The 27,778-nt window shown below is 44.6% G+C and overlaps 1 protein-coding gene across 3 annotated transcripts; it reads right to left on the bottom strand.

The window, feature by feature from the left end:
• On the bottom strand, positions 1-27,778 carry HUS1 (HUS1 checkpoint clamp component). Of its 3 annotated transcripts, XR_005021274.1 has the most exons (10): positions 27,587-27,777; positions 26,849-26,976; positions 26,572-26,748; positions 17,734-17,841; positions 16,637-16,711; positions 12,626-12,725; positions 5,114-5,233; positions 3,804-3,945; positions 899-968; positions 1-15 (listed from the first exon to the last, which is right to left on the bottom strand). XR_005021274.1 is itself a non-coding variant. In XM_036863989.1 (8 exons), the coding sequence occupies exons 1-8, from the start codon at positions 27,636-27,638 to the stop codon at positions 3,863-3,865; spliced, it is 843 nt and encodes a 280-aa protein (XP_036719884.1). In that variant the 5' UTR covers positions 27,639-27,777; the 3' UTR covers positions 3,718-3,862. The 3 variants fall into 3 exon arrangements, 1 of the variants encoding a protein (XP_036719884.1); XM_036863989.1 differs by lacking the exons at positions 1-15; positions 899-968 and having other exon boundaries at positions 3,718-3,945; XR_005021275.1 differs by lacking the exons at positions 1-15; positions 899-968; positions 12,626-12,725 and having other exon boundaries at positions 3,718-3,945; positions 27,587-27,778.

The raw sequence follows: 27,778 nt of genomic DNA, 5'->3' as shown, positions 1-27,778 counted from the left end.
TGCACTGAGAAGGAGCTGTAAAAACACAGAAATGCCCAAGCTTCCTTTTGAGCCCCCACTAGAACCCACGTAAAGGGACACAGCCGCACCTCTTCAAAACGATGCTCTGCCCATCCGACAGCATCCGCCAAGGACACGAAGCCATCAAGCACCTCCTGCTCCTGGGGCAGAGCCAGAATTCCAGCCCAGGACTGATGCTGAGGCCGCGTTCCAGGCCGCCTCCACCAGGCCCTGGGGGTCACGGTGGGCAGGTGGTCCCCGTAGGGAGGAGGACGAGGCGCTTGGATTCTTAGACATCCCGGACCCAGTACAGGATGGCCCCCAAACTTAGCCCAGACAGGTTCCCAAAGCAACATGGGCCTGAGCAGGACCACCCAGGACAGGCCTCCACACGGCAGCTCCTTCCACAATCACAGCCAGCCAAAGCATGTCTCTAAAACCCAGAGAGCAGTTTAAAGAGAGACCTCAACATCTGGAGATGTCAGTCTTGAAATAAGTTAATTTCTCAAATTATATTCTTTCCTCTAAATGAACTAAACTGCTATTTCCTGACCTACTGAAATTCTGCCCTGCGATACCTGTTCAGTACAGCAGCACCATTGTCTCCCCAGGTCGCCACGTCTGCTAGCTCCCCCATGGGAGGAAGGGCCACCCTCGCTCAGCAGCTCTGTGGGAGCAGCGGCCGAGGCAGACACTGAGCCGCAAGTCTTGCTGACAGTCAGAAGGAGACCCGGCTTCGCCACTCCAAGGAAGGCCCCCTTTGGCCACATCCATGCAGAGAAAACCTTGAGCCATCCATAAAACCGTCCAAATCAGGTCTCCTTAAATGAACACTATGCAGAGCTGAGGGAAATTATATCTGGTTTTATGACATTTTAAAAATTGCATGCAAACTTACTTTATCTTAAAACTAAGACGTTCTTCATTCTATGACATAAATCACAGCAAGATCCTTTTTGACCCACCTCCTAGAGAAATGGAAATAAAAACAAAAATAAACAAATGGTATCTAATGAAACTTAAAAGCTTTTGCCCAGCAAAGGAAACCATAAACAAGACAAAAAGACAACCCTCAGAATGGAAGAAAATATTTGCAAATGAAGCAACGGACAAAGGATTCTCCAAAATATACAAGCGGCTCATGCAGCTCAGTATCAAAAAAACAAACAACACAATCCAAAAATGGGCAGATGACCTAAACAGACATTTCTCCAAAGAAGATATACAGATTGCCAACAAACACATGAAAGGATGCTCAACATCACTAATCATTAGAGAAATGCAAATCAAAACTACAATGAGGTATCACCTCACACCTGTCAGAATGGCCATCATCAAAAAATCTACAAACAATAAATGCTGGAGAGGGTGTGGAGAAAAGGGAACCGTCTCGCACTGTTGGTGGGAATGTAAATTGATACAGCCACTATGGAGAACAGTATGGAGGTTCCTCGATAAACTAAAAATAGAACTACCGTATGACCCAGCAATCCCACTACTGGGCATATACCCTGAGAAAACCATAATTCAAAAAGAGTCATGTACCATAATGTTCACTGCAGCTCTATTTACAATAGCCAGGACATGGAAGCAACCTAAGTGTCCATCATTGGATGAATGGATAAAGAAGATGTGGCACATATATACAATGGAATATTACTCAGCCATAAAAAGAAACGAAATTGAGTTATTTGTAGTGAGATGGATGGACCCAGAGTCTGTCATACAGAGTGAAGTAAGTCAGAAAGAGAAAAACAAATACCATATGCTAACACATATATATGGAATTCAAAAAAAAAAAAAGGGTTCTGAAGAACCTAAGGGCACGACAGGAATAAAGATGCAGACGTAGAGAATGGACTTGAGGACACGGGGAGGGGGAAGGGTAAGCTGGGACGAAGTGAGAGAGTGGCATGGACATATATACACTACCAAGTGTAAAATAAATAGCTAGTGGGAAGCAGCCGCATAGCACAGGGAGATCAGCTCTGTGCTTTGTGACCACCTAGAGGGGTGGGATAGGGAGGGTGGGAGGGAGACACAAGGGGGAGGGGATATGGGGATATATGTATATGTACAGCTGATTTACTTTGTTATAAAGCAGAAACTAACACAACAATGTAAAGCAATTATACTCCAATAAAGACGTTAAAAAAAACAAAAAAAACTAAGATGTTCTTTCCAGATTCCCAAAATGGTTGGTGACTGTTAACTCTGAAATGTATTATTCTTTATTCTGGTCACGTAGCAGAAGTGAGGGAAAGGGAAATCAGAATTCCTGTATTCGAATCCCACCCCTGCCGCCAGCTGTGTGGCGCAGGGCAGGTCGCTCAACCTCCTCAGAGTCCGTACTGCTCTGATGGGACAGGCCCTGCCCATGCGTCCTCCTCAGGACGACCGTGATATCTGACCCCGGACAGTGAGAGGCCAAAGGATGCATGTTAAACTCTTGAGAGGCAAAACTTGAAGGCATGTTGTGTAATGCAGATGAGGAGATGTGCTCCGTTACTATTAACTTACACTAAAAAGCCCTAGATTATCTTCATTATACGTTATAAATCACCATTTAAACAATCAGAAATAGCTAGTTTTCCAGATTGGTGAGTCGCTTCCACGGTTTAACAGAAATCTAAGTTTTATAAAACTATTTTCAGGTGTTGCTTCATTGTACGTAATGAGTTTTAAGTTTTATCACTGCAGCTGGAATTAACTTGCTATAAGCCACAGACAGGAGAGAGGCTTCAAAATTCAAATAATATCCTGATTCTGATTTTAAAGTGTTAACTTAACAAAATATTACATCCCATTCGAACTAACATTAGTAAGCACTGGAAGAGTCATTCAAATACATTGGTTTTTACCAAACAATAGGAAAAAGACATAAAATAATTTTTCAATTTTGCTGATGTTCCATTTCTTCCTCTTATCCTAAGCAACTGCCTCATTTCTCAGCTCTGCAGGGTGATGCTGAGATAGCGTTTATGATGTCCACCCACACAGGACAAGTGCAACTCAATTATGACAGGAATTATGATGCAGGATGCCTTTGGGAGGAGGAGAATGCAGGCCTGCCAGGACCTGCACCAGCTGTGACGTCCAAACACAAATGTGGGTCCTCACTGACTACTTACTGACCCTGATCGAAGTCTCATTTGCTTCTCCCCTTTCCAGAATGGCAGACCCAATGCGTTGTGGAAGAAAGAACTGTGAGATGACAACTGGGACCAAACCGGCCTCAGAGAGACACTGGGAGCTGGGGCAGCTGGACCACCTCACGGCACCACAAGGGGCCAACTCCAGTCTCCGTGGGCGTCATGACAAGGCTGCACGCACTGCAGCCGGACCCCAAGATGCTCTGCGGGGTCCGCTCTGTGGGACAGAGGTGGCAGGAGGGCCATCCTCACCTTCTTGAGCTCCAAGCACACGGAAACTTAAGTGCCCCAGGTCTGTTCCCACAACGATATGCTGAGCTGGAGACAGTGCCTTGGGGAAAAGTGCCAGGCTCAGCAAACATTATCTTTGCCAGTTTTGATTACTACACCAATTCCAAACACAGGAGGATTTTTAAAACTTTAATAAGAAAGTTTAAAGTCTGAATAAATAAATTTTAACTTTTCAACATCTTAAAGGCAAAACAAAGCAGACAGAATAAAGAAATAATATGAAGACATGTTTATCCAACTGTGTTTCATTAATTCATTAATTCAATTTCTAGTTAAAATATTATAGAAGGGAAAAAAAAGTAAAAATACATAGGATTCCACTGCTATGGGGACAGAGACAAATGACTTAGAACACATCACCCTACGGCCTCTTCGGGTCCAGAACAAGGTCCCTGAGCTCCCCGATACCGTAGGTGGGGTTACGACAATGCTGGGATGAAATACTGCAGGGAGACGTCTTCATGGAGCAGGTCAAAATGAACAATCTTGTTCTTCACAATATCTAGGCAGAGAGGAAATCCATTACCGTAGAGACCCATTCCGCACACACACTTTCACCCCTGGACACTGCAGCAGCTTCTCCCCCAAGCCTCTCCTGGAGCACCCAGGCCCTCCCAAGGTGACTGGTCTCCACTGTCCCAGCCGATGCCAAACCAGGGGCCTGGCCCAGGCCGGCTCACCTGCTGCCAAGGAACAGGCCAAGGTATCCAAGGAAAAACCCACACAGCAGACTTCCTAGAAGCCACATGTACCCAAGTCACCATCCTTCCAGGAAAAAAGCAGATTCCCATCAGCGAGTGCCCTGAGCGTGTTGTGAAGAGCCAAGCATGCAGGGCCTTGTTAGAGAGCGGGAGGCAGCCTGCAAGGGCAGGCATCATGCAGCCTAAGGTGAGCACCGAGGCATGGGGCCCAAGACCAAAAAGAGAAGCCAGACAAGAGGAAGAGGAGTGGCCGCAGCATGAAAGCAGCCCAGGTGCCAGGGCCACACCACCGAGGGCAGGAGCTGCAGGGGGAGCCATGGGGCAGGCCACACCTGAGGAAAGCCGGCTGAAGCTAGAACAAGCCAGGCAGCAGGAGAACGGCAAACAAAGAGCACACGCCCAGGCTACTGAGAGACCAGTCCCAAGAGAATGGGAGGTTGGGAAGGGACACAGGGGACCAGCAGAAGGACACTTCAGGAGACATGCTGGACACACAGAGGTGGCAGTGGAGACTGAGGGCGGCAGGGAGAGCTCCCCAGAGGCGGGCAGCGGAGCCAACCACTGTTAAAAGTCAGGAGTCAAGAGGAAGCACAGATGACAAGACACCGACTACTGCAACAAGTCAGGCTCAGACACAGGAAGGAAAGAAATGCTTTCAGATGGAAACTTAAATCCAAGCCCAGTGGTATCAGAGACTCCACATACGTAAGGTTAGAGGAACACAGCAAGACTGGGCCGGACGCCCTTGCCCACATGCAGCTTCTCTCCAGGTGCAGACTCACACGTGACGCCAGGCAAAGTAGCACAGACCCAACGGCTGGGAAAACCCAAATACCTGACTACCCCAGAAAACTGGAGTCCACCAGTGACCGAGCTGTTCCCTGCATTTACGAAACTGCACACAACGCCTAAGACTACAGTTGATTAAAGTACTTGAAGTGTGAAAAACGAATCAAAATGCAAACTTACTGCATGTGGCCTTTGTAGGATTTACTTGTTGTCCAGCAAGGAACTGTAGGAGCTTCCTAATGTCTATGTGCACTTGAGCCATTTGTTCTGAGTTTCTATCTTGAGAAGCATTTTCAGAAGCTAAAATGACATAATATTTTAAGATACAATTATCTTCAAGTGGAACGGGGAACCCAGAGATCGTACGATGACTGTTTATGTAAATAAATGATTTACATGACCACTCATTTTAGCAGCCTAGAGAAATACTGCATGATATAAATGCAATCACTCACTAAGCAAACATTAAGTACTGACTCTTTTAAGATGCTATGCTACAGGAATTCCCTGGCGGTCCAGTGGTTTTAGGACTCCGTGCTTTCACTGCTGAGGGCCAGGGTTCGATCCCTGGTCAGGGAACTAAGATCCCACAAGAGTCACAGCCCCCCCAAAATACTATGCTAATGTACAGGGAATCTTCAATTATAGGGCCCTGAAATATGACCCAATCTCCTCCTTAAGGTCAAAGAAAACAGTTTCTCTTAGAAACATATACAGGACTTCCCGGGTGGTCCAGTGGTTAGGACTCTGCACTTTCACTGCTGAGGGCCCAGGTTCAATTCCTGGTCGGGGAACTAAGATCCCGCATATCTCATGGCATGGCCAAAAAAAACCCCCAAAAAGAAAAAAGACCATATACACCTAAAGCAAGGCCTCTCATTATAAAGTGGAATGAAAGGGAAGAAAACATCCTTTCATTTCTGGGAAGGTATCAAAGACCCTCTTTGTTACTTACTAAAATAAACAAAATGAGGAACACCAAAATAAGTCATTTCATACAACTGCTGTCAAAGCTTTATTCACATGGATTTCACTTTGCTCCAGAAGCATGCCCGTCACTATAAAGTAAAATTCCCTCACAATGGTAAGCTACAATGTGTCTCTAATAAGCAAACTTGTAGTAACGAATTTTAATTCTAAAAGTGGCAGGAGCCTTATTAGATCTTCTTTGGAACACACGGGTGACTAAAACGGCCTTCACGGAGCGAGCACCGTCCCCAGGGCCTCTGCCTCGCTCCCTGCTGGAGCTTCCCTCCCACAGCCTGCCCGCCACTGTGAGCTCCACAGCACAGGACTCTGATTCCTGAGCCAATCCGCTCAACCACCCTCTCATCCACTGCTTACTGAACTGATTCCTAGTCCCTTACCACCTTGTATGAGACAAGAAATTAGATGATGTGTGAAAAGCTAATATTTGCTAATATAATTCTGTAAGTACCAAAGAGAGTGAAGTAGGAAAAGTGGGTGGGGTTGGAGACAAGATAGTGGAGTAGGACTTGAGCTCACCTCCTTACCTCCTCTCATGCAAACACCAAAATCACAACTAACTGCTGAAAAACCATCAACAGAAAAAGAATAGAACCTACCAAAATGATATTCTACATCCAAAGACAAAGAAAAAGCCACAAGAGATGGTAGGAGGGGCACATTCACAATACAATCAAATCCTACACCAGCTGGGTGGGTGACACACAAACTGGAAAATAACTATTATCGCAGAGGTTCTCCCAGAGGAGTGAGAATTCTGGGCCCCACATCAGGCTCCCCAGTCTGGGTGTCCAGCATCGGGAGGAGGAGCCCCCAGAGCATCTGGCTTTGAAGGCCAGCAGGGCTTGAGTGCAAGAGCTCCACAGGACTGGGGAAACAGAGACTCCATCCTTGAAGGGTGCACACAAAGTCTCATGCACACTGGGACCCAGGGAAAAAAGCAGTGACTTCATATCAGCCTGGGCCAGACCTACCCGCTGGTCTTGGAGCATCTCCCGAGGAAGTGGGGGGCGGCTGTGGCTCACTTTTGTGGAGAAAAGGACACTGGTGGCAGAGGTAACACCGAGTACTCATCGGCGTGAGCGCTCCTGGAGGCAGCCGTCTTGACACCAAGACCCGGCCCCACCCAACAGCCTGTAGGCTCCAGTGCTGGGACACCTCAGCACAAACAAGCAACAGGGTGGGGGAACGGCCCCGCCCATCAGCAGACAGGCGCCTAGTCATCTTAAGTCAACAGCCACCTCAAAACACACCCCTTGACAAGTCCCTGTGCACCAGATGGACAAGACCCAGCTCCACCTGATAGTGGGCAGGCACCAATCCCTCCCACCAGGAAACCTGCACAAGCCTCTAGAGCAGCTTCACCCACCAGGGGGCAGAAATCAGAAGCAAGAGGAACTACAATCCTGCAGCCTGTGGGATCACAAACACGAAAAGTTAGACAAAATGGGACAGCAGAAGAATATGTTCCAGATGAAGGAACAAGATAAAACCCCAGATGAACAACTACGTGAAGTGGAGATAGACAATCTACCTGAAAAAGAAATCAGAGTAATGACAGTAAAGATGTTTCAAGATCTCTGAAAAAGAATGGCGGCACAGACCAAGAAGAGATAAGAAATGTTTAACAAACAGCTAAAGAACAGAGTGGAACAATTCAATAACTGAAATGAAAAATACACTAGAAGGAATCAATAGCAGAATAAATGAGGCAGAAGAACAGATAAGTGAACTGGGAGACAGAATGGTGGGAAATCACTGCTGCGCAAGAGAATAAAGAAAAAAGAATGAAAAGAAATGAGGACAGTTTAAGAGACCTCTGGGACAACATTAAAAACACCAACATTCCCATTATAAGGGTCCCAGAAGGAGAAGAGAGAGAGAAAGGGCCTGAGAAAGTATTTGAACAGATAACAGCTGAAAACTTCCCTAACCTGGGAAAGGAAACAGTCACCCAAGTCCAGGAAGCGCAGAGTCCCATACAAGACAAACCCAAGGAGGAACTTGCCGAGACACACTGTAATCAAATTGACAGAAATAAAAGACAAAGAAAAAAATATTAAAAGCAACAAGGGAAAAGCAACAAATAACATACAAGGGAATCCCCATAAGGTTATCAGTTTATTTCTCACCAGAAACTCTGCAGGCCAGAAGGCAGTGGCACAATATATTTCAAGTGATGAAAGGGAAAACCTATAACCAAGAATACCCAGCAAGGCTCTCATTCAGATTCAATGGAGAAATCAAAAGCTTTACAGACAAGCAAAAGCTAAAAGAATTCAGCATCACCAAACCAACTTTGCAACAAATGCTAAATGAAGTTCTCTAGGTGAAAAAGAAAAGGCCACAACTAGAAAAAAGAAAATGAGGAATGGTAAAGCTCGCTGGTAAAGGCAAGCATACAGTAAAAGTAGGAAATCATCCACACACAAATATGACATGAAAATCAGCAATCGTGAGAAGATGAGAGTACAGTTTTGTATATATATAGCCTGCCATATCAAAACATCATGGGAACCGCAAACCAAAAATCTACAAAACATATACACACAAAAAAGAAAAAGGAATCCAAACACAACACTAAGGGCAGTCATCAAATCACATGAGAACAAAAGAGGAAGGGAAGAAAAAAGACCTACAAAAACAAATCCAAAACAATTAACAAAATGGCAATAAGAACATACATACTGGTAATTACCTTGAATGTAAATGGATTAAATGCTCCAATTAAAAGACATAGACTGGCTGAATGGATATAAAAACAAGCAACTAGAGAAAGAACAAACAAAACCCAAAGTTAGTAGAAGGAAAGAAGTCATAAAGATCACAGCACAAATAAATGAACTACAGATGAAGGAAGTAGAAAAGATCAATGAAATTAAAAGCTGGTTCTTTGAAAAGATAAACAAAATTGATAAACCTTTAGCCAGACTCATTAAGAAAAAAAGGTAGAGGATCCAAATCAATAATATTAGAAATGGAAAAGGAGAAGTTACAACAGACACCAAAGAAATACAAAGGATAAGAGACTACTACAAGCAACTATATGCCAATAAAATGGACAACCTAGAGGAAATGGAAACATTCTTAGAAAGGCACAATCTCCCAAGACTGAACCAGGAAGAAATAGAAAATATGAACAGACTAATTATGAGTACTGAAATTGAAACTGTGATTAAAAATCTTCCAACAAACAAAAGTCCAGGACCACAGGCATGTTCTATCAAACACAGAGAGGAAAGTTAACACCTATTCTTCTGAAACTCTTCCAAAAATTTGCAAAGGAAGGAACACTCCCAAGCTCATTATATGAGGCCACCATTACCCTGATACCAAAACCAAACAAAGATACCACAAAAAAAGAAAATTACAGGCCAATATCACTGGTGAACACAGACACAAAAATCCTCAACAAAATACTAGCAAAAAGAATCCAACAACACATTAAAAGGATCATACACTATGATCAAGTGGGATTTATCCCAGGGATGCAAAGAATTTTCAATATCCGCAAATCAATCAGTGTGATACACCACATTAACAAAAAATTAAAAAACCATATGATCATCCCAACATGCATCAATAGATGCAGAAAAAGCTTTTGACAAAATTCAACACCATTTATGATAAAAACTCTCCAGAAAGTGGGCACAGAGGGAACCTACCTTAACGTAATAAAGGCCATATATGAGAAACGCACAGCTAACATCATAGTCAACGGTGAAAAGCTGACAGCATTTCCTCTAAGATCAGGAACAAGATAAGGATGTCCACTTCCGCCATGTTTTTCCAACATAGTTTTGGAAGACCTAGCCAGAACAATCAGAGAAGAAAAAGAAATAAAAGGAATCCAAATTGGAAAAAAAGTAAAACTGTCACTGTTTGCACATGACATGATTCTATACATAGAAAATCCTAAAGATGCTACCAGAAAACTACTAGAGCTTATCAATGAATTCAGTAAAGTTGCAGAACACAAGATTAATACACAGAAATCTGTTGCATTTCTACACTTTAACAACGAAAGATCAGAAAGAGAAGTTAAGGGAACAATCCCATTTACCATTGCATCAAAAAGAATAAAATACCTAGGAATAAACCTACCTAAGGAGGCAAAGGCCTGCACTCCAAAAACTATAAGACGCTGATGAGAGAAATCAGAGATGACACAAACAGATGGAAAAATATACCATGCTCCTGGATTGGAAGAATCAAAATGACTATACCACCTAAGGCAATCTACAGATTCAATGCAATCCCCATCAAATTACCAATGACATTTTTCACAGAACTAGAACAAAACATTTTAAAATTTGGATGGGAACAAATAAGACCCCAAATAGCCAAAGCAATCTTGAGAAAGAAAAATGGACCTGGAGGAATAAGCCTCTCTGACTTCAGACTATACTACAAAGCTATGGTCATCAAAACAGTATGGTACTGGCACAAAATCAGAAATACAGATCAATGGAAGAGGATGGAAAGCCCAGAAATAAACCCACGTACCTGTGGTCAATTAATCTTTTATAAAGAATCCCAGAATATACAATGGAGAAAAGACAGTCTCTTTGGTAAGTGCTGCTGGGAAAATTGGACAACCACGTGTAGAAGAATGAAATTAGGACATTCTCTAACACCATACACCAAAATAAACTCAAAATGGATTAAATACCTAAATGTAAGACCAGACACTGTAAAATTCTTAGAGAAAAACATAGGCAGAACACTCTTTGACATAAATCGCAGCAATATCTTTGTGGAGCTAACCTCCTCGAGCAATGAAACAAAAATAAACAAATAATTAAACTTAAAAGCTTTTGCACAGCAAAGGAATCCATCAAGAAAATGAAAAGACAACCCAAAAATGGGAGAAAATATTTGCAAACGATACAACCGACAAGGGATTAATCTCCAAAATAAGCAAACAGCTCAAGCATCTCAGTCTCAAAAAACCAAACAATTCAATCAAAAAATGGGCAGAAGGGACTTCCCTGGTGGGGCAGTGGTCAGGAATCCACCTGCCAGTGCAGGGGACGTGGGTTCGAGCCCTGGTCCAGGAAGATCCCACATTCCCCGGAGCAACTAACCCTGTGCGCCACAAATACTGACCCTGTGCTCTACAGCCCACGAGCCACAACTACAGAGCCTGTGTGCCACAACTACTAAAGCCCGCGCACCCTACAGCCTTGTGCTCTGCAACAAGAGAAGCCACTGCAATGCAAAGCCCGCGCACCACCACGAAGAGTAGCCCCCGCTCGCCGCAACAAGAGAAAGCCCACGCGCAGCAATGAAGACCCAACACGGCCAAAAATTAATTAATAAAAAAAAAAATGGGCAGATGATCTAAAAAGACATTTCTCCAAAGAAGACATACAGACAGCCAAAAAGCACATGAAAAGATACTTAACATCGCTAACTACTAGACAAATGCAAATCAAAACTACGATGAGGTATCACCTCACACCAGTCAGAATGTCCATCATCGAAAAGTCTACAAACAATTAAATGCTGGAGAGGGTGTGGAGAAAAGGGAACCCTCCTACGCTGTTGGTGGCAATGTATATTGCCATAGTGGTGCAGCCACTATGAAGAACAGTATGGAGGTTCCTTAAAAAACTAAAAATAGAGCCACCATATGATCCAGCAATCCCACTCCTGGGGGTATACCTGGACAAAACCATAATTCAAAAAAATACATGCACCCCAATGTCCATTCCAGCACTATTTACAATAGCCAAGACACGGAAGCAACCTGAATGTTCATAGACAGAGGAATGGATAAAGGAGTGGTACATACATACAATATAAAATAACTCAGCCATAAAAAAGAAGGAAATAATGCCATTTGCAGCAACATGGATGGACACAGAGATTATCATACTAACTGAAGTAAGCCAGACAGAGAAAGACAAACATCATATGATATCTTTATATGCAGAATCTAAAAAAATGATACAAATGAACTTATTTACCAAACAGAAACAGATTCACAGACTTAGAAAACAAACTTACGGTTACCAAAGGGAATAGGTGAAGGGGAGGAATAAACCAGGAGTTTGGGATTAATGTATATAAACCAGTATATATAAAATAAACGACAAGGACCTACTGTATAGCACAGGAAACTACACTCAGTACTCTGTAATAACCTATACGGAAAAGAATCAGAAAAAGAATATATATATATATGTAAGTATTACTGAATCACTCTGCCATACACCTGAAACTAATACAACATTGTAAGGCAACTATATTCCAACAATTAAAAAAAAAAAAAAGAAAGAAAGAAAAACTTTTTACTTTTTTAATACACACACAAAAAAAGTAGGAGAAAATGAGAAGTGTCACCCACATTTCTGACTCCATCCCAAGTGAGAAACTACAACCTCTGGGAGAAGGCACAGGCAGTGAAGAGCTGGACGGGCTCTTGGAGACCGAGCCCAAGCCCAGGTTCTACGGACGAGGAACGAGGGAGCCCCAGGGCTCACCCTTCAGCCACCGGTGGAGGCACGGCTCCTCAAGCCCAAGAGGCTCACCTGCCCACCGCACTGCAGTAACAAGTGACCCAGCCCCGTTATCTGTTCCCTTCCCGAGCATGAAACACAGGCACCCAAAGTTCAACCATTTTCCATCTAGAGACCTCGGTATGGCATGTCATCTGAAACAACTTATCAAAAGCAAAACATAACCCAGCAGGAAACTTACCTAGTGGAGGATTTCCAAGATCTTTAAAATGAGTTGTAACACACACTAGTTCAGTTTCTATTTTCAAGTTCAATTCTCCATTTAGGTTTGCTTCAATAATCTGCAAATTGAGTATTTTACAGTCTTAAGAAAAGTAAAAAGGAAAAAAAAGTGGACATCAGCTTCCAACAAACCAGGTGACAAGGTAGCCCCCCAAAACCCAGGACACTCCTGACAGCACCAAGCCCCACATGGCATCAGCAAGAAGACAAGGCCTGAGAGCCAGGGACTCAGAAATCCCCGGAGAGCAGCCCCTCCGCATGCAGAGCGCCGTGGGAAGACCTGAGAACAGGTGGGGCTGGGGGTCCCTGCTAGAAGTTCTGACAACACAGACACTGTGCGACTCCTGCAAAACGGAGGGAGGAGAACCGGAAGAGAACGTGAAGTTAGAAGCTCACCACCTGCCTTATCTTTATAAATGGACCAAACCATCTATTACAACTGCCAATTCCACATAATCAGAAAGCCTTCAGAATATCAGGAGAACATAACCATCTACCTAAAAAATAAACTCAGACATTGGGAAGTGAGATTTCCAAATTCAGAAAGGCCCGGAGATGCCGTCAGGTGTCCAGGACTCCAACATGCTGCAGGGCCCCTGGCCGCTGTGCTTTCCGCACTCAGAGGACAGCTGGGCTTGGCGACCAACTGCCGTGGCCCCTACCGGCCACACCTCTCCCCGCCCCAGCAGTGCCTGGAACTTCTCCCAAGATCAGAGGGACCCTTTCCTTTCAAGCTCTGCCCTCCACCAACCGACAGGGTCTTTAAACTGGACAGAATCTAGAAATGAAGCTCAGAGAAAGATACAGGTACCATGATACGCTGAAGATTTGGGTCATCTGCCCAGGGCACGCTGCATTTCGCCTTTTACCGTCAGTACCTCGCCATCTCTAAAGCCTGGCAGGTCTTCGGAAAGCCCGTGCAGCAGTGTGCAGGTCAGCATTTTGCTCAGCCAACAATACAAGACTGCCCCCGAGCCGCCGCAGATGACGGTGGCTGTCTCACCGAGGAGCCATTCCAGAGGTGCAGCAAGAGGAGCGGAGGCCATGGGACGAGTGGAGCACGCCCTGCTCCGCAGGGCTCAGCTGCAGCTAAATCTTACACAGATTTACTTCGGAGTATCACCTAGTAGACCTCATTCTTGTTCCTTAAATTAGTGAACTCTGAATAGTTTCCATCCTAGTAACAAAATCAAAAAATGCTTTTAACTTGAGTAAGCTCTCATTTCTAAGGCTTTGACGTTACATAGAAAACAGCCTCTACATTTCCTTGCTGCATCGTCTAGTAAACGTACCTCTGAATGGGAAGAATTCATTATTCTTTCACTACCCAGAAACACACGGTGATGTTTCTAAGCCTGCTCTCTTATCCGGACACAATACTTGACTGAAATAAAATACGTAAAACAATCCTTGTGCCTACTGGGACTCTAAAGCTAACCCATAACACAGGCCCGTCTGCTTCGAGTAAGCACACACTCAGTGTCTACCTGTAAATTCTCCCCGCTTTTGAAAAACAGGTTTTATATAAATACAGATTTATTCAAGAAGGCAGCTTGCAAGGTTCTAGATTCACTCCAGACTTCAAACACTCTCGCAGCTTTCTTCACATCCCCACCGCCTGAGTGATCAAACAGTAGCTCCACACCTCTGAGCACAGCCGGTGCCTGGTGTAGGGCAGCGTTCAAACAGAACTTGCCACGGGAGTTCACGAGCGACTCCCCGCACACTGGTCACCACGTTTACTTTGTGAGCGATGGCCAGAGTATTAGGCACATCAACACACTCTGCTTCTCAGGGACCTGGACAAGGTCTCACCTCTTTCGGAGATTCCCCAAATCACAATTACCTACCATTTACGGAACAGTGGCTAAACGCACTGGGAACCTAACACAAATGATCTCGATTCACAAAAAGGAGCAGAGCCACTGTGACAGTTGGGCTGCCATTCCCGTGCCGGGTAACAGCCAGCACCAGGGGGCACCGCTCAGCCGGGGGCCCAGGGTGGCTGCAAGGACTCGGCGCCTGTGAGGCTGAGACAACGTGCGAGGCGTAAGCAGCAGAGCACCGCTCCGACCACCAAGCACCGCCGACCCACGCGTCCACCGCGGCAACAGCACCCCTGCGCGCTCGTCACACCCTCAGCCCGACCCCACCGCAGACCTCCCGAACCAGACCTGCATTTGGCTGGAGGGGATCCCAATGCCTTAAAACCAGACGGAGACTCCTGTCAGCCCATGCCTGTTTTTTCTGCTCCTACCTGAGTCGCACACGTCTCTCACTAAAGGAAGTAAGGTAAGGATGGCGTCTCAACAAGGGCCGCTGGGGCGTCTGACGGGACAGGGATATTTTTAATGTGTTAAGTCCTATTCATTTTCCTTAGTTCTCTTGCTTGTAATCTTCAGACACAGAATTCTGGTTACTCAAGTAGATCTCATTATGCATTTGGCTACTCCAACTTTCCATACGTTTGATGACTTTCCATTTAGTATTTCACAATGCAGTAGCCACTTCCACAAAATTCTCGCTTTTAAACACTCCAGGGAAGAGAAAAACACCTCTGATGCTTTTATCTAAGCGACTTTGCTGACTCATTTCCCTTGGACCAAAAGAACAAACAATCGGATCCTGGACTTAATCGCCCGCCTTTTCTCTCCTGGGCCTCTCGGACCTCTCTGGAGGTCCCCAGGGTACCCTCAGAGGAAGCTCCCAGCCTGACAACTGGATCAACATCAAGGCAGGCACAGCAGAACACCCATGTCTGCCCAGCACACACTGCTTCATTCACAGCCATTGTAAATTAAAGTGAAATCTATAAAGATTAAGTCATGAGTGAGCACACCTGCGGCGATAAAACAGCCCATCAGCGTTTTCCAGGCTTCAGGAAACTTTTGGATTCCAAAGATCTCTTGAAGCTAAGTTTCATTCCAGGTCCGTGTGCAAACACCTATTACCCGCGTGCTGACTGGCCGCCCCACAGTGGGTGGCCGTTACGCAGAGACGGTTAAGACAATCTCCCTTTTCGGGAAGCTGCCACTTGAGGAGGGTTCCCAGGTGCTAGCAGGTAACTTATGTGGTGCTGAGCAGAGCAGCTCGGCAGAGGAGGGGCTTACAGCCAGTGCGGTGGGAGAAGGGCTAAGTGCTTTCCAGGGGACAACGGGAGAGAAGCAGCCAAGTGTGAACAGCGGAGACGGGCCTGGGAAGAACCGGTGCTGTGGGGATGGACGAGAGTCTAGAGGGGTCCTTCAGGGAGGGGGCAGCCGTGTGGCAGGTAACCGGCCTGCAGACACCGAAAGCAAAGGTTTCACCAGGTGGACAGGGGTTTCTATAATGAAACATCCAGGGACACAATCGAATGAGTTCTGGGGGTGAGTGAAGAACTCAGGAGAACCCCAGGAGGGAAGGAGAATGACCCACACAATCCCCCAACACTGTCACTGTCACACACAGCGTTTCACGACATTGGCAGAAAACCTTCCCAGAAGTAAACAGGGAAGTAAACATGACCCTCGACCTGACCTAAGAGCTGCCTATGGGAAGAGGGGTGTGTCCTGGGGGATCTCTGTCCTGGGCTCACGGAGACATCTGGCAAGTAGAGAGGCCAGCATCAGTGATCATAAGAAAATATGTACATTATCAGATAAAACATGTAATATGCTGCCCAAAACATATGGAAAGAAAGCCAGAACTGTTGAATATATCCTTAACGTACTATTAATATAGACATGAGGGACTAGGGCAAATGCGAGTGAGGAAAGTTGAGAAGACCTAGAGCAGGTTGCTACGGGCGCCTGTAAAACTGCAGGCTCTCAACAACCAGCCAGGCCCCCAGAGCCGGGGGGTGAGGGACGCCCCACGCGGACACCACATGGTGAACGGCAGGGCACCAAGCCTCCATCAGACGGGGCTCCTCCCAGGACACGCAGCCGAAACCACACACTTGGGAGCTCTTTTCCAAGAAGTTAGGGCTTACAAGGTGATTGCTGATGTTTTTCATCTTCTCCACAATGCTCTTCATAGTCTTCAAGACTGGTAAATAAATACTAACCTACAAAGCAAATGAGAAAAATCAGTCATATTAAAACATTAACATAACATAGTCAAGTACTGACAGGTGCTCATTACCTGTTTGCAATGTGTGTATGCTTAAAAGCTCTGGAATCTTGTTTTTAAATTGCCTGAATACAGGTCCTGCTTAAAATATAAAAAGAAAAACAATTCTACAGCTTCACTCACTCATGCCTGCCTCTGGTGACATCAGTGACCATGCCCCTGTAGGCATTCCCTGGTTCCAAGACTGCAGCCCTGCAGCCAAGATGCCCTGCACATGCCCCAGCGGACTAAGACTCAGCACAGGCGGAGGCCGTCCTCCAGGGGTTCACACCCAGGCTCAAGGTCCGCCTCCTACTCTGTGCAGAAACACTGGGGGCCAGTCTCTGCAGCAGTGTCCAGACTGGGTTACAGCAGTACTTGGTACGATGCTGGCTTTTTCCCAGCAAAGATGTCTTCTAGTAAAAGTCAAATAAATATTCCATTCGCTGTATTTTCACAGTCTCTTCTTCAATAAATCGTGAGCAAGAGTTTGACCCTTGGGCATCATCTTTATTCCCAGTGGCTCTGGGACTCCTGTCAGGAGAACTAAAGCAGGCTCTCCTTTTGGCTCTTACACACACCCTGGACATCACTCCTTACGAGACAAAGGAAAAAAACACGTTCTGTGAAACCCAAGCTGGTGCCTAGGACCGTTACTCCTGATAAATGCGATGGTCCTCCAAAATACTACCTTAGTTTTACTTAAGCGTTATTATTGGGCAAGACTTTCTCTCTCCTAACTGTAAAGAATGTGGCATTTCTATTATGTAAAACGCTACTTTAAGATGTTTTATGTAAACAACTAAAGACAAATATTGCAATTTTTTTTTCCTGGAGTGTCCTTTAAAAATGACTATCTCTTTTCAGGCACTATACAACTTTCAAATAAAACCTACGGCAAGACTTTATCTGAAGTCAGAGAATTCAAATCACACCATTTAATACGTGGTGAGCGACAGGACGCCGGGCATCACTCACGTCAGCGTCTGGGACCGTCGGTTCTTGTAAGTCTTTCCACAGTTTTCTAGGAATAATCTTTACAGGGATGTCATGTGTCACAACACGACTACTGCTTGACACGGATAACTGCCAACAGAAAAATTAAAAATTATTTGTATCACGTCAACACTTAAAAAAAAAAAGAACTGAAAGACAAAAAAAGTTGATCCCAAATCTAAGTGGAATGTTCTCAATTCAACAAATATTTATGGTGTGCCTATCCAGCTTGGGGCCCTGCTAGGAGCTGGGAAGTGTGGTGAGCAAGAACAAGATAAGGTCCCCTCCGTTCCAGAGGTACAGGTGGGTAAGGAAGGAAACACAAACTGTACACGCTGGGTGCACTACATATGATCACCGCAGATGTGAAGAAAGCAGAAGAGCGACCAGGTGAGCGTGGGAGGAGGGTCTTAGACTGGGAGGCCCGGAAAAGCTTCTCCAAGAGGTGACGTCTCAGACAGGACCAGAACAAGGATGAGCTGCCAGTCATGGGAAAACAGAGACGAGGGGGACAGTGTTCCCCCAGGCAGGGGGAGAGCACATGCAAAGCCGTTGAGGCACAAGCTGACTTGCTACGCAGAAGGGACCAAGAGACCGTTCTGTGTGCACAGGACACTCGGGTGCTGCTGGAAGGATAGAACTCGACCTGTCCATGTGCAGAGGCTCCTCTGAGACGCCACAGACCAAAATATTCTGCTCTTTAAGAAAGAAAAGCATGATATGTTACTCTCTTACTTTTCCTTAAGTAACTTAAAACCATACCACACTTATATTGTGAGGTGAAATACAGATTAGCTCTGAGAACTGCCTGACTGCAAAGAGCTGAGAAAAAGGAAGGAAGGCTGAGGAAGAGAGTGATCAAGACGGTGGAGGAGTAGGACGTGGAGCTCACCACCTCCCACAGATACATCAAAACTACATCCACACATGCAACGGCTCTCACAGAACATCTACTGAGACCTGGCAGAAGGCCTCAGGCTTCAGAAAGGGCAAGGAAACCTCCACGCAACTGGGTAGGACAAAAGAAAAAAGAAAAAAAGAGAGAGAGGAATTGGGATGGGGCCTGCACCCCAGGGAGGGAGCTGTGAAAGAGGAAAGGTGCCCACACCCTGGATGTCCCCTCGCAGGCAGGGAGATCAGCCTGGACAGAGGGGAAGCTGTGGAACCTTGGAGGAGAATCCAGCAACCAGGTTACAGAAGGCAGAATGGAGAGAGACCTGCACAGACGGGAGATGCCACCGCCCTGCACTGCCCAGCCTGAGACACGTGTCCGCCGGGGCGGGTGGGGGCTCGGTGCTGAAGCGCAGGCTTCGGAGCTCAGGCCCGGGGAGAGGACTGGGGTGGGCTGCCTGAAGGGGCTGGAGTGTGGTGTGGCCATGACCAAGGGTGCACCTGGGCCCGCCAGAGAGGCAACGTGCCACTGCTGGAGGACGTGTGAAGGGAGGGGCGGGGCCGCCACAGGAGCTTCTTTCCACGTGCACGCGCACTCTCAGGCAACACAACACCACCTATATGAGCTCCTGGGGCGGGCGTGAGCCACCGCTGCTGCTGAGTGTCGGGAGTGGGCGCCAGCTGCCACTGCCGTCGCAGGCTCCAGGAGCACGTGCAAGCTGCTGCAGGCTCTGGGAATACACACGAGCTGCTGTTGTGGGCTCTGGGTGGGCAGGTGCCAGCCGCCGCCACTGCTGAGAGCTCCAGGAGGGGGCACCAGCTGCCCTCACTGTTGCAGCTCCAGGAACATGCAAAAGCCACCACATCTGCACACTCCCTATCAAGGGGATAGTGGCCAACACACGCTGAGGAGAGGCAAAAGGCATCCATACTAAAAGCAGCCCTCGCACCAAAAATATTAAACCTACACAAGCTACACAGGGATGCTCCTGCATATAAATAGCCTTCTAAGACCACAGGTGGTAACTGTTTCTCCTAAACTCAGAGAAAGAGAAATACAAGTAAAATGAAGAAGCAGAGGAACCACTCCCAGTTAAAAGACCAAGAGAGAATTCCCCGAAGGAACAAACAATGAAACAGACTTCTTCAGTCTAACAGAGAAAAAGTTCAAAAAGGTGGTAATGATAATAGTGAAGGAATTAAGAAAAGCTTTTTTTTTTTTTTTTTTTTCAAAACAACCATTTCCACACACAGAGGAAGCTGCAGCAGGCAGATGCCCACGCTACGGGAACTCAGCCCTCCCGGGTCCACCCAAAGAAAGGCTTTTGACAGAAGTGCAGACTACCGTAAAAAAGAACTAGAGACAATAAGGAGGAGCCAAGAAAAATTACAAAATTAATTTGCCGAGATGAAAGCTGAGCTAAAGGCAACGAATAACAGAATGAATAACACAGAAGAAAGAATAAGTGAGCTGGAAGATAGAATAATGGAAATCACTCAATCAGAACAGCAGACAGAAAGCCAAAAGAAAAAAAAAATGAAAGCAAGATAAGAGATCTATGGGATAATATAAAGCATGCCAATCAATGCATAATACGGATTCCAGAAGGAGAAGAAAGAGAAAAGTGGATCGAAAATGTTTTGAAGAAATTATTGCTGAAAGCTTCCCAAACCTAAAGAAGGAAACATATATCCAGGTACAGGAAGCACAGAGGGTCCCAAGTAAGATGAACCCAAACAGACGTACACCGAGACATAATTAAAATGGCAAAAGTTAAAGAGAGGATTCTAAAGACAGCAAGAGAAAAACAAGGAGTTAATTACAAGGGAACCCCCATAAGGCTATCAGCTGATTTCACTATGGAAATGTTGCAGGCCAGAAGGGAGTGGCAAAATATATTCAAAGTCTTGAAAGGGAAAAAAATCTGCAACCCAGAATACTCTCTCTACCCAGCAAGATTATCATTTAGAATAGGAGGAGAAAAATTTCTCAGACAAGCAAAATCTGAAAGAATACAGTGATACTAAACCTATCCTAAAAGAAATATTGAAAGGTCTTCTCTAAATATAAAAGAAGCAACAAGCTATACCAAAGAGGGAATAACAAATGGAAAGTAAATCACTTAAGCCAATACACAGATTAAAAAGAAAAAAAAAATTTTTAAATCTACTTGTGAAAACAATGATAACCACAACAAACTACAAAAGAATAAACATGAAGATGTAAAAGAGGACGTCAGACTCATAAAACGCAGGGGAGGAGAATTAGAAAACGAAGATTTTTTTTTTTTTTAAATGTGTTTGAGCCTACAATGACTATCAGTCTAAAGCAAGTAGATATAGGAAGGGGTTAACATACTTGAAAAACAGGGTAACCACAAATCAACAACATACAATAGATTCACAAAAACCAAAAAGAACAGAACACAAGCATAAAATAAAAGGAATCAAACCACAAAAAGAAAAACAAGAAGAGAAATAAAGGAACAAAGAAGAAACACAAGATCAATTGGAAAACAAGATTTAAAATGGCAATAAATACATATTTATCAATAATTTCCTCAAATGTCAATGGACTAAATGCTCCAATCAAAAGACAGAGTGGTGGACTGGATAAAAAAAAGAGCCTGCAATATGCTGCCTACAAGAGACCCACTTCAGGGACTTCCCTGGCAGTCCAGTGGTTAAGGCTCTGTGCTTCCACTACAGGGGCCACAGGTTCGATCCCTGGTTGGGAACTAAGATCCCGCACACAGCATGGTACGGTGTGGCCAAAAAAAACACTAGAGACCCACTTCAGGGCAAAAGAAACACAAAGACTGAAAGTGAGGGAATGGAAAAAGGTATTTCATGGAAACGGAATTGACAAGAAAGTGGCAGTCGCACTACTCGTATCAGACAAAATAGACTTTAAAACAAAGGCCATAAAGAAGGATAAATAAGGACAGTATATAATGATAAAAGGATCAATACAAGAGGAGGATTTTATACTCATCAACATATATGCAACTAATATCAGAGCCCCCAAATACATAAAACAAATACTAACAAACATAAAGGAAGAAACTGACAGGAATACAATAATAGTAGCAGACTTTAACACCCCACTTGCATCAGTGGACAGCTCTTTGAGACAGAAAATCAATAAGGCAACAGAGATCCTAAATGATACAATAGAACAGTTAGACTTAATTGTTATTTTTGGGACATTACGTTAAAAAAAAAAAGAATACACATTCTTTTCAAGTGCACATGGAACATTCTTTAGGACTGACCACATACTAGGGCACAAAACAAACCTCAACAAATTTAAGAGCACAGACATTATTTCAAGCATCTTTTCTGACCACAATGGCATGAAAACAGAAATCAACCACAGCAAAAGAAATGAGAAAAAAACAATCACATGGAGACTAAACTATGCTACTAAGAAACCAATGGGTCAACAAGGAAATCAAGAATGAAATTTAAAAATACCTTGAGACAAATGACAATGAAAACACAACCATACAAAATCTAAGGATGCAGCAAAAGCAGTTCTTGGAAGTTCATAGCAATACAGGCCTTCCTCAAAAAACAAGAATAATCTCAAATAAACAACCTAATCTACTGCCTAAAAGATTCAAAAAAAAAACAACACCTAAAGTCTGCAGAAGGAAGGAAATAATAAAGATCAGAGGGGAAATACATAAAATAGAGATTAAAAAAACAGAAAAAGGGGCTTCCCTCGTGGCTCAGTGGTTAAGAATCCACCTGCCAATACAAGGAACACAGGTTCGATCCCTGGTCCAGGAAGATCCCACATGCCACGGAGCAACTAAGCCCGTGTGCCACAAATAGTGAAGCCAGTGAGCCACAACTACTGAAGCCAGTGAGCTACAACTATTGAAGCCAGCAAGCCACAACTACTGAAGCCCGCGCCTAGAGCCCGTGCTCTGCAACAAGAGAAGCCACCGCAATGAGAAGCCCGAGCGCAGCAACAAAGACCCAATGCAGCCAAAAATAAATCAATAAGTAAATTTATAAAAAAAAAAAATAGAAAAAAATCAATAAAGCCAAGAGCTGGTTCTTTGAAAGGGTAAACAAAATTGACAAACGTCTGGCAAGGATCACCAAGAAGAAAAGAGAGAGAAACCAAACAAAATAAGAAATGAAAAAGGAGAACTATCAACTGATACTGCAGAAAAAACCATAAGAGAATGCTATGAACAATTATATTTGAACAAATTGGACAACCCAGAGGAAATGGACAAGTTTCGAGAAACATACAGCCCACCAAAAGTTGAATCAAGAGGAAATCAATAATTTGAACAGACTGATCACTAGAAGTGAAATAGAATCTGTAATAAAAAAAATTCCCTACAAACAAAAGTCAAGGACCAGATGGCTTCACAGGCAAATTCTACCAAACATACAAAGAAGAACTTTTACGGATCCTTCTCAAACTCTTCCAAAAGACTGAAGAGGAGGGAACACTCCCAAAAGCATTCTATTAAGCCACCATCGACCCAATACCAAAACCAGACAAAGATACCAGCAAAAATGAAAATTACAGGCCGATATCTTTGATGAACATAGATGCAAAAATTCTCAACAAAATATTAGCAAACCGAATCCAACAACATGTAAAAAAATCAGACACCATGACCAAGTGGGATTCATCCCAAGTTAACAAGGATGGTTCAACATATGCAAACTGATGTTATACACCACATCAACAAAAGAAAAGACTGGGACTTCCCTGGTGGTCCAGTGGTTAAGACTCCATGCTTCCACTGTAGGGGCATGGGTTTGATCCTGGTCAGGGAACTAAGATACTGCATGCCACGCAGCGCAGCCAAAAATAAAAAAAATTTAAAAATTAAAAAAATTAAAAAAAAGAACAAAAGAAAAGACAAAAACCACATGATCATCTCAATGGATGCAGAAAAAGCATTTGACAAAATTCAACATCCATTCATGATAAAAACTCTTACCAAAGTGGGTATAGAGGGAACATATCTCAACATAACAAAAGCTATTTATGACAAACCCATAGCCAATATAATAAGAGTGAAAAGCTGAAAGCCTATCCACTAAAATCTAGATAAATACAAGGATGCCCACTCTCACCACGTCTATTCAACATATTACTGGAAGTGTTAGCCACGGCAATCAAACAAGAAAAAGAAATAAAAGGCATCCAAATTGGAAGGGAAAAGGCAAAACTGTCATTATATGTAGATGGCATGATGCTACATATAGAAAATCCTAAAGACTTGACAAAAACTACTAGAACTGATAAATGAATTCAGCAAGGTAGCAGGATACAAGATTAACATACAGAAATCTGTTGCATTTCTTTACACTAACAATAAAATATCAGAAAGAGAAAGTAAAAAAGAAAAAAAAAGACTCTTTTAAAATCACATCAAAGAAAAATACAATAAAACACTTAGGAATAAACCTGACCAAGGAGGTGAAAGACTTACATGCTGAGAACTATAAAACATTAATAAAGGTAATTAAAGATGATTCAAAGAAATGGAAAGATATCTCATGCTCTTGGATTGGAAGAATTAATACTGCTAAAATGGCCATACTAAGCAAAGCAATCTACAGATTTAATGCAAACCCTATCAAATTACCCATGACATTTTTCACAGAACTAGAACAAATAACTCTAAAATTCATATGGAACCATAAAAGACCCAGAATTGCCAAAGCAATCCTGAGGAAGAAGAACAAAGCAGGAGGCATAACCCTCCCAGACTTCAGACAATACTATAAAGCTACAGTAATCAAAACAGCATGGTACTGACACAAAAATAAGCCATATGGATCAATGGAACAGAATAGAGAGCCCAGAAATAAACCCACACACCTACAGTCAATCTTTGTGACAAAGGAGGCAAGAATATACAATGGGAAAAAGACAGTTCCTTCAGCAAGTGGTGCTGGGAAACTTGGACAGCTGCATGTAAATCAATGAAGTTAGAACACACCCTCATGGCATACACAAAATTAAACTCAAAATGGCTTAAAGACTTAAATGTAAGACATGACACCATAAAACTCCTAGAAAAGAGCATATGCAAAACATTCTCCAACATAAATCGTAGCAACATTTTCTTAGGTCAGTCTCCCAAGGCAATAGAAATAGAAACAAAAACAAACAAATGGGACCTAATCAAACTTACAAGATTTTGCACAGCAAAGGAAACCATAAACAAAACAAAAAGACAACCCACAGAATAGGATAAAATATATGCAAATGATGTGACCAACAAGGGATTAATTTTCAAAATATACTACAATGAGGTACCACCTCACACCAGGCAGAATGGCCATCATTAAAAAATCTACAAATAACAAATGCTGGAGAGGGTGGGGAGAAAAGGGAACCCTCCTCTACTGTTGGTGGGAATGTAAGTTGGTGCAGCCACTACGGAGAACAGTATGGAGGTTCCTCACAATACTAAAAACAGAATTACCATATGACCCAGCAATCCCACCCCCGGAAATATACCCAGACAAAACTATAATCCAAAAAGATGCATGCACCCATATGTTCATAGCAGCACTATTTACAATAGCCAGGACATGGAAACAACCTAAATGTCCATCGACAGATGAATGGATAAAGAACATGTGGTATATATAAACATTCAATGTTATAATACTCAGCCATAAAAAAAGAATGAAATAATGCCATTGCAGCAACATGGATGGACCTAGAGATTATCATACTAAGTCAGAAAGAGGAAGACAAATACCATATGATATCACTTATATGTGGAATCTAAAACATAACACAAATGAATCTACCTTCGAAACAGAAACAGACTCACAGACATAGAGAACAGGCTTGTGGTTGCCAAGGGGGAGAGTGGGTGGGGGAGGGATGGACTGGGAGTTTGGGGTTAGCAGATGCAAACTATTACATACAGAATGGATAAACAACAAGGTGCTACTGTATAGCACAGGGAACCATATTCAATACCCTGAGATAAACCATAATGGAAAAGAATATTAAAAAAAGAATGCATACATATGTATAACTGAGTCACTTCGCTGTACGGCAGAAATTAACACAACATTGTAAATCAACTATACTTCAATTAAAAAAAAAGTTGAGAAATCCTCTTCCATAAAGAGCATTAAACTGAATACAACACTCACCCGAAAAACAAAGTCCACAAATCACATAAGGAGGAGAGGTGCCAGGATGAGGGAAGGCCAGGGAAGAGGCAGCATTGGCACTAAAGGAAGTTAAGGCTTCAAAGAGTAAGAGAGACTCCAAGAAGAAGACCCAGCATCACCAAAGCGTGGGAGTTGGGAAAGAACGGGACACACCTGGGGAACCACTCGGAGGGCAAGTGTTTGCAATATGGCTCTACAATGGGTTGGGCCACACGTGAAGGGCTTCGGACAGTAAGCTGGAAACGTGAACTTCATTCTGTGAGCAGTGACAGCCTGTGGGGTACACGTGTCCTGAAGAGAGCTGCGCATTGGATTCATCTGGTAGTAGCATGGAAGAAAGATGTATTCCTCGAAAACCAGAGGTCATTCTAAAGGTGTTAGCAGCAGAGGCGTGGGAGAAGGGAGGGACACACAAATGCTTCAAAAGTGAAAATGGAGAGAAACCATGGTTTCTAGACTAGGTGACAAAACCAGTAAAAGAAATGGAGATGCTGGGATATGCAGATATGAGAAGAAGGATGCAGAAGTGCTATTTCATAGGAAAAGCAGTATCCTCGTTGAATATTATGGGATCACAATGCTATTTAAATATGAGGAGGACCTGACTCCAATGGAAAACAAATACTGATGTGCAGATCTTTCATTTTAATAAAACCAATTAGCTTTCCATATACTGTTAGAAAGCCTAGGCTTATAACTACTTTTGAATCCTCTGGGAAGTTTCAGAAACACTCCTGTCGTACTCACCAGCTCTATAGAAACTGTGAGGCAGGGAAAGTGTTTATTAGTCAGCTTGATTTTCAAGGCTCGGGCATTCTGGGCAGTTTTCAAGGCTCGAGATAAATTTTCCGATGTTAGCTCTAAATAAATCGCATTGTTTTCTGCGGAGACACCTTCCATTTGAAATTCGCTGAAGAAGTTCTCCTAAGGGAAGAAAAAGGGGGGGCATCTGTGCTCTTTCTGGCGGCGTTCGTGGGGGGCGGGGGTGGGGGCGGTTTGCAGGCCTCTCTGAGCCTCCGCTCACCTGTTCCAGCTCACACCACATGCTCACCCCTCCATTGGCCACCTTGTCCGAGAGGACGAAGTTCAACTTATCCGGGCTGATGCGCAGAGTGCAGGTTTTGGCAAGCTTGGCTATCATGTTACTGACTCCTACAAAGAAGGATTCGAGTAAGGAATTACTAAGAAGCACGCCAAGTATCCCAGACGCTAACTTAGCTCGCAGGACTCCCAGTTCAGCCCGACGAGCTTGCCGGTGGGAGAATCACGTTTACGCTGGTACCCACCGGGAAGCCTATGCCGCTGAGGTCACGCCAGCCTCCCAACAACCCTGCGCGGTTCGCATCACCAGCCATTAGGGCTGGAATAAGGAAACCGAGATTCGGAAGTGAACTGGCGCCTACTGGCCGCCTTCATCCCTCCCACGTCCACTCGGGGCCCCCGGGTGCTGCAGGGATCAGGGCAGGGCCAGGCGCCGCAGGGGGCGGGGTAACCAACGGGGCCGGGCTGTGAAGGGCGGTCTGCGCCAGATAAAGGTGTCTGTGCCGCCAGCGGCCGGGTTAAGAAAAGACACGAGATAGGACTCAAGCTTCAGGGACAACCCTCGGCACCTGCGCCCGCCCCATCCTCCAGCGGCCCGCCAGGCCAGCGCGCCCCCGTCTTCCTCGCGGGGCCCCGGCCGCAAGCACTGCCCCTTCCGGGCCTCCCGCCCGCCCCTCTGCCCTCCTCCCCGCCGCCCAGGGCCGACGCGGCCCCCACTCACGCGTGAAGTTGTTCAGACAGGCCGCATCCACAAGCTTAGCCCGAAACTTCATGGCGAGACGCAGCCCGTGCGGGGCGCCCGTAGGCGGCCGACTCCAGGGACCCCAGCCTTACGCTGCCCGCCGGAAACGCCACCGCGGGCCTGGGTTCCGCCTGGCTCGGCCGGACGCGCGCCCGCGGAGGGGAGGAGGGC

This window comes from Balaenoptera musculus, chromosome 9, assembly GCF_009873245.2.
Source record: "Balaenoptera musculus isolate JJ_BM4_2016_0621 chromosome 9, mBalMus1.pri.v3, whole genome shotgun sequence".
NCBI classification, from domain to species: Eukaryota; Metazoa; Chordata; class Mammalia; order Artiodactyla; family Balaenopteridae; genus Balaenoptera; species Balaenoptera musculus.
This window is presented reverse-complemented; position numbering and strand designations above follow the sequence as displayed.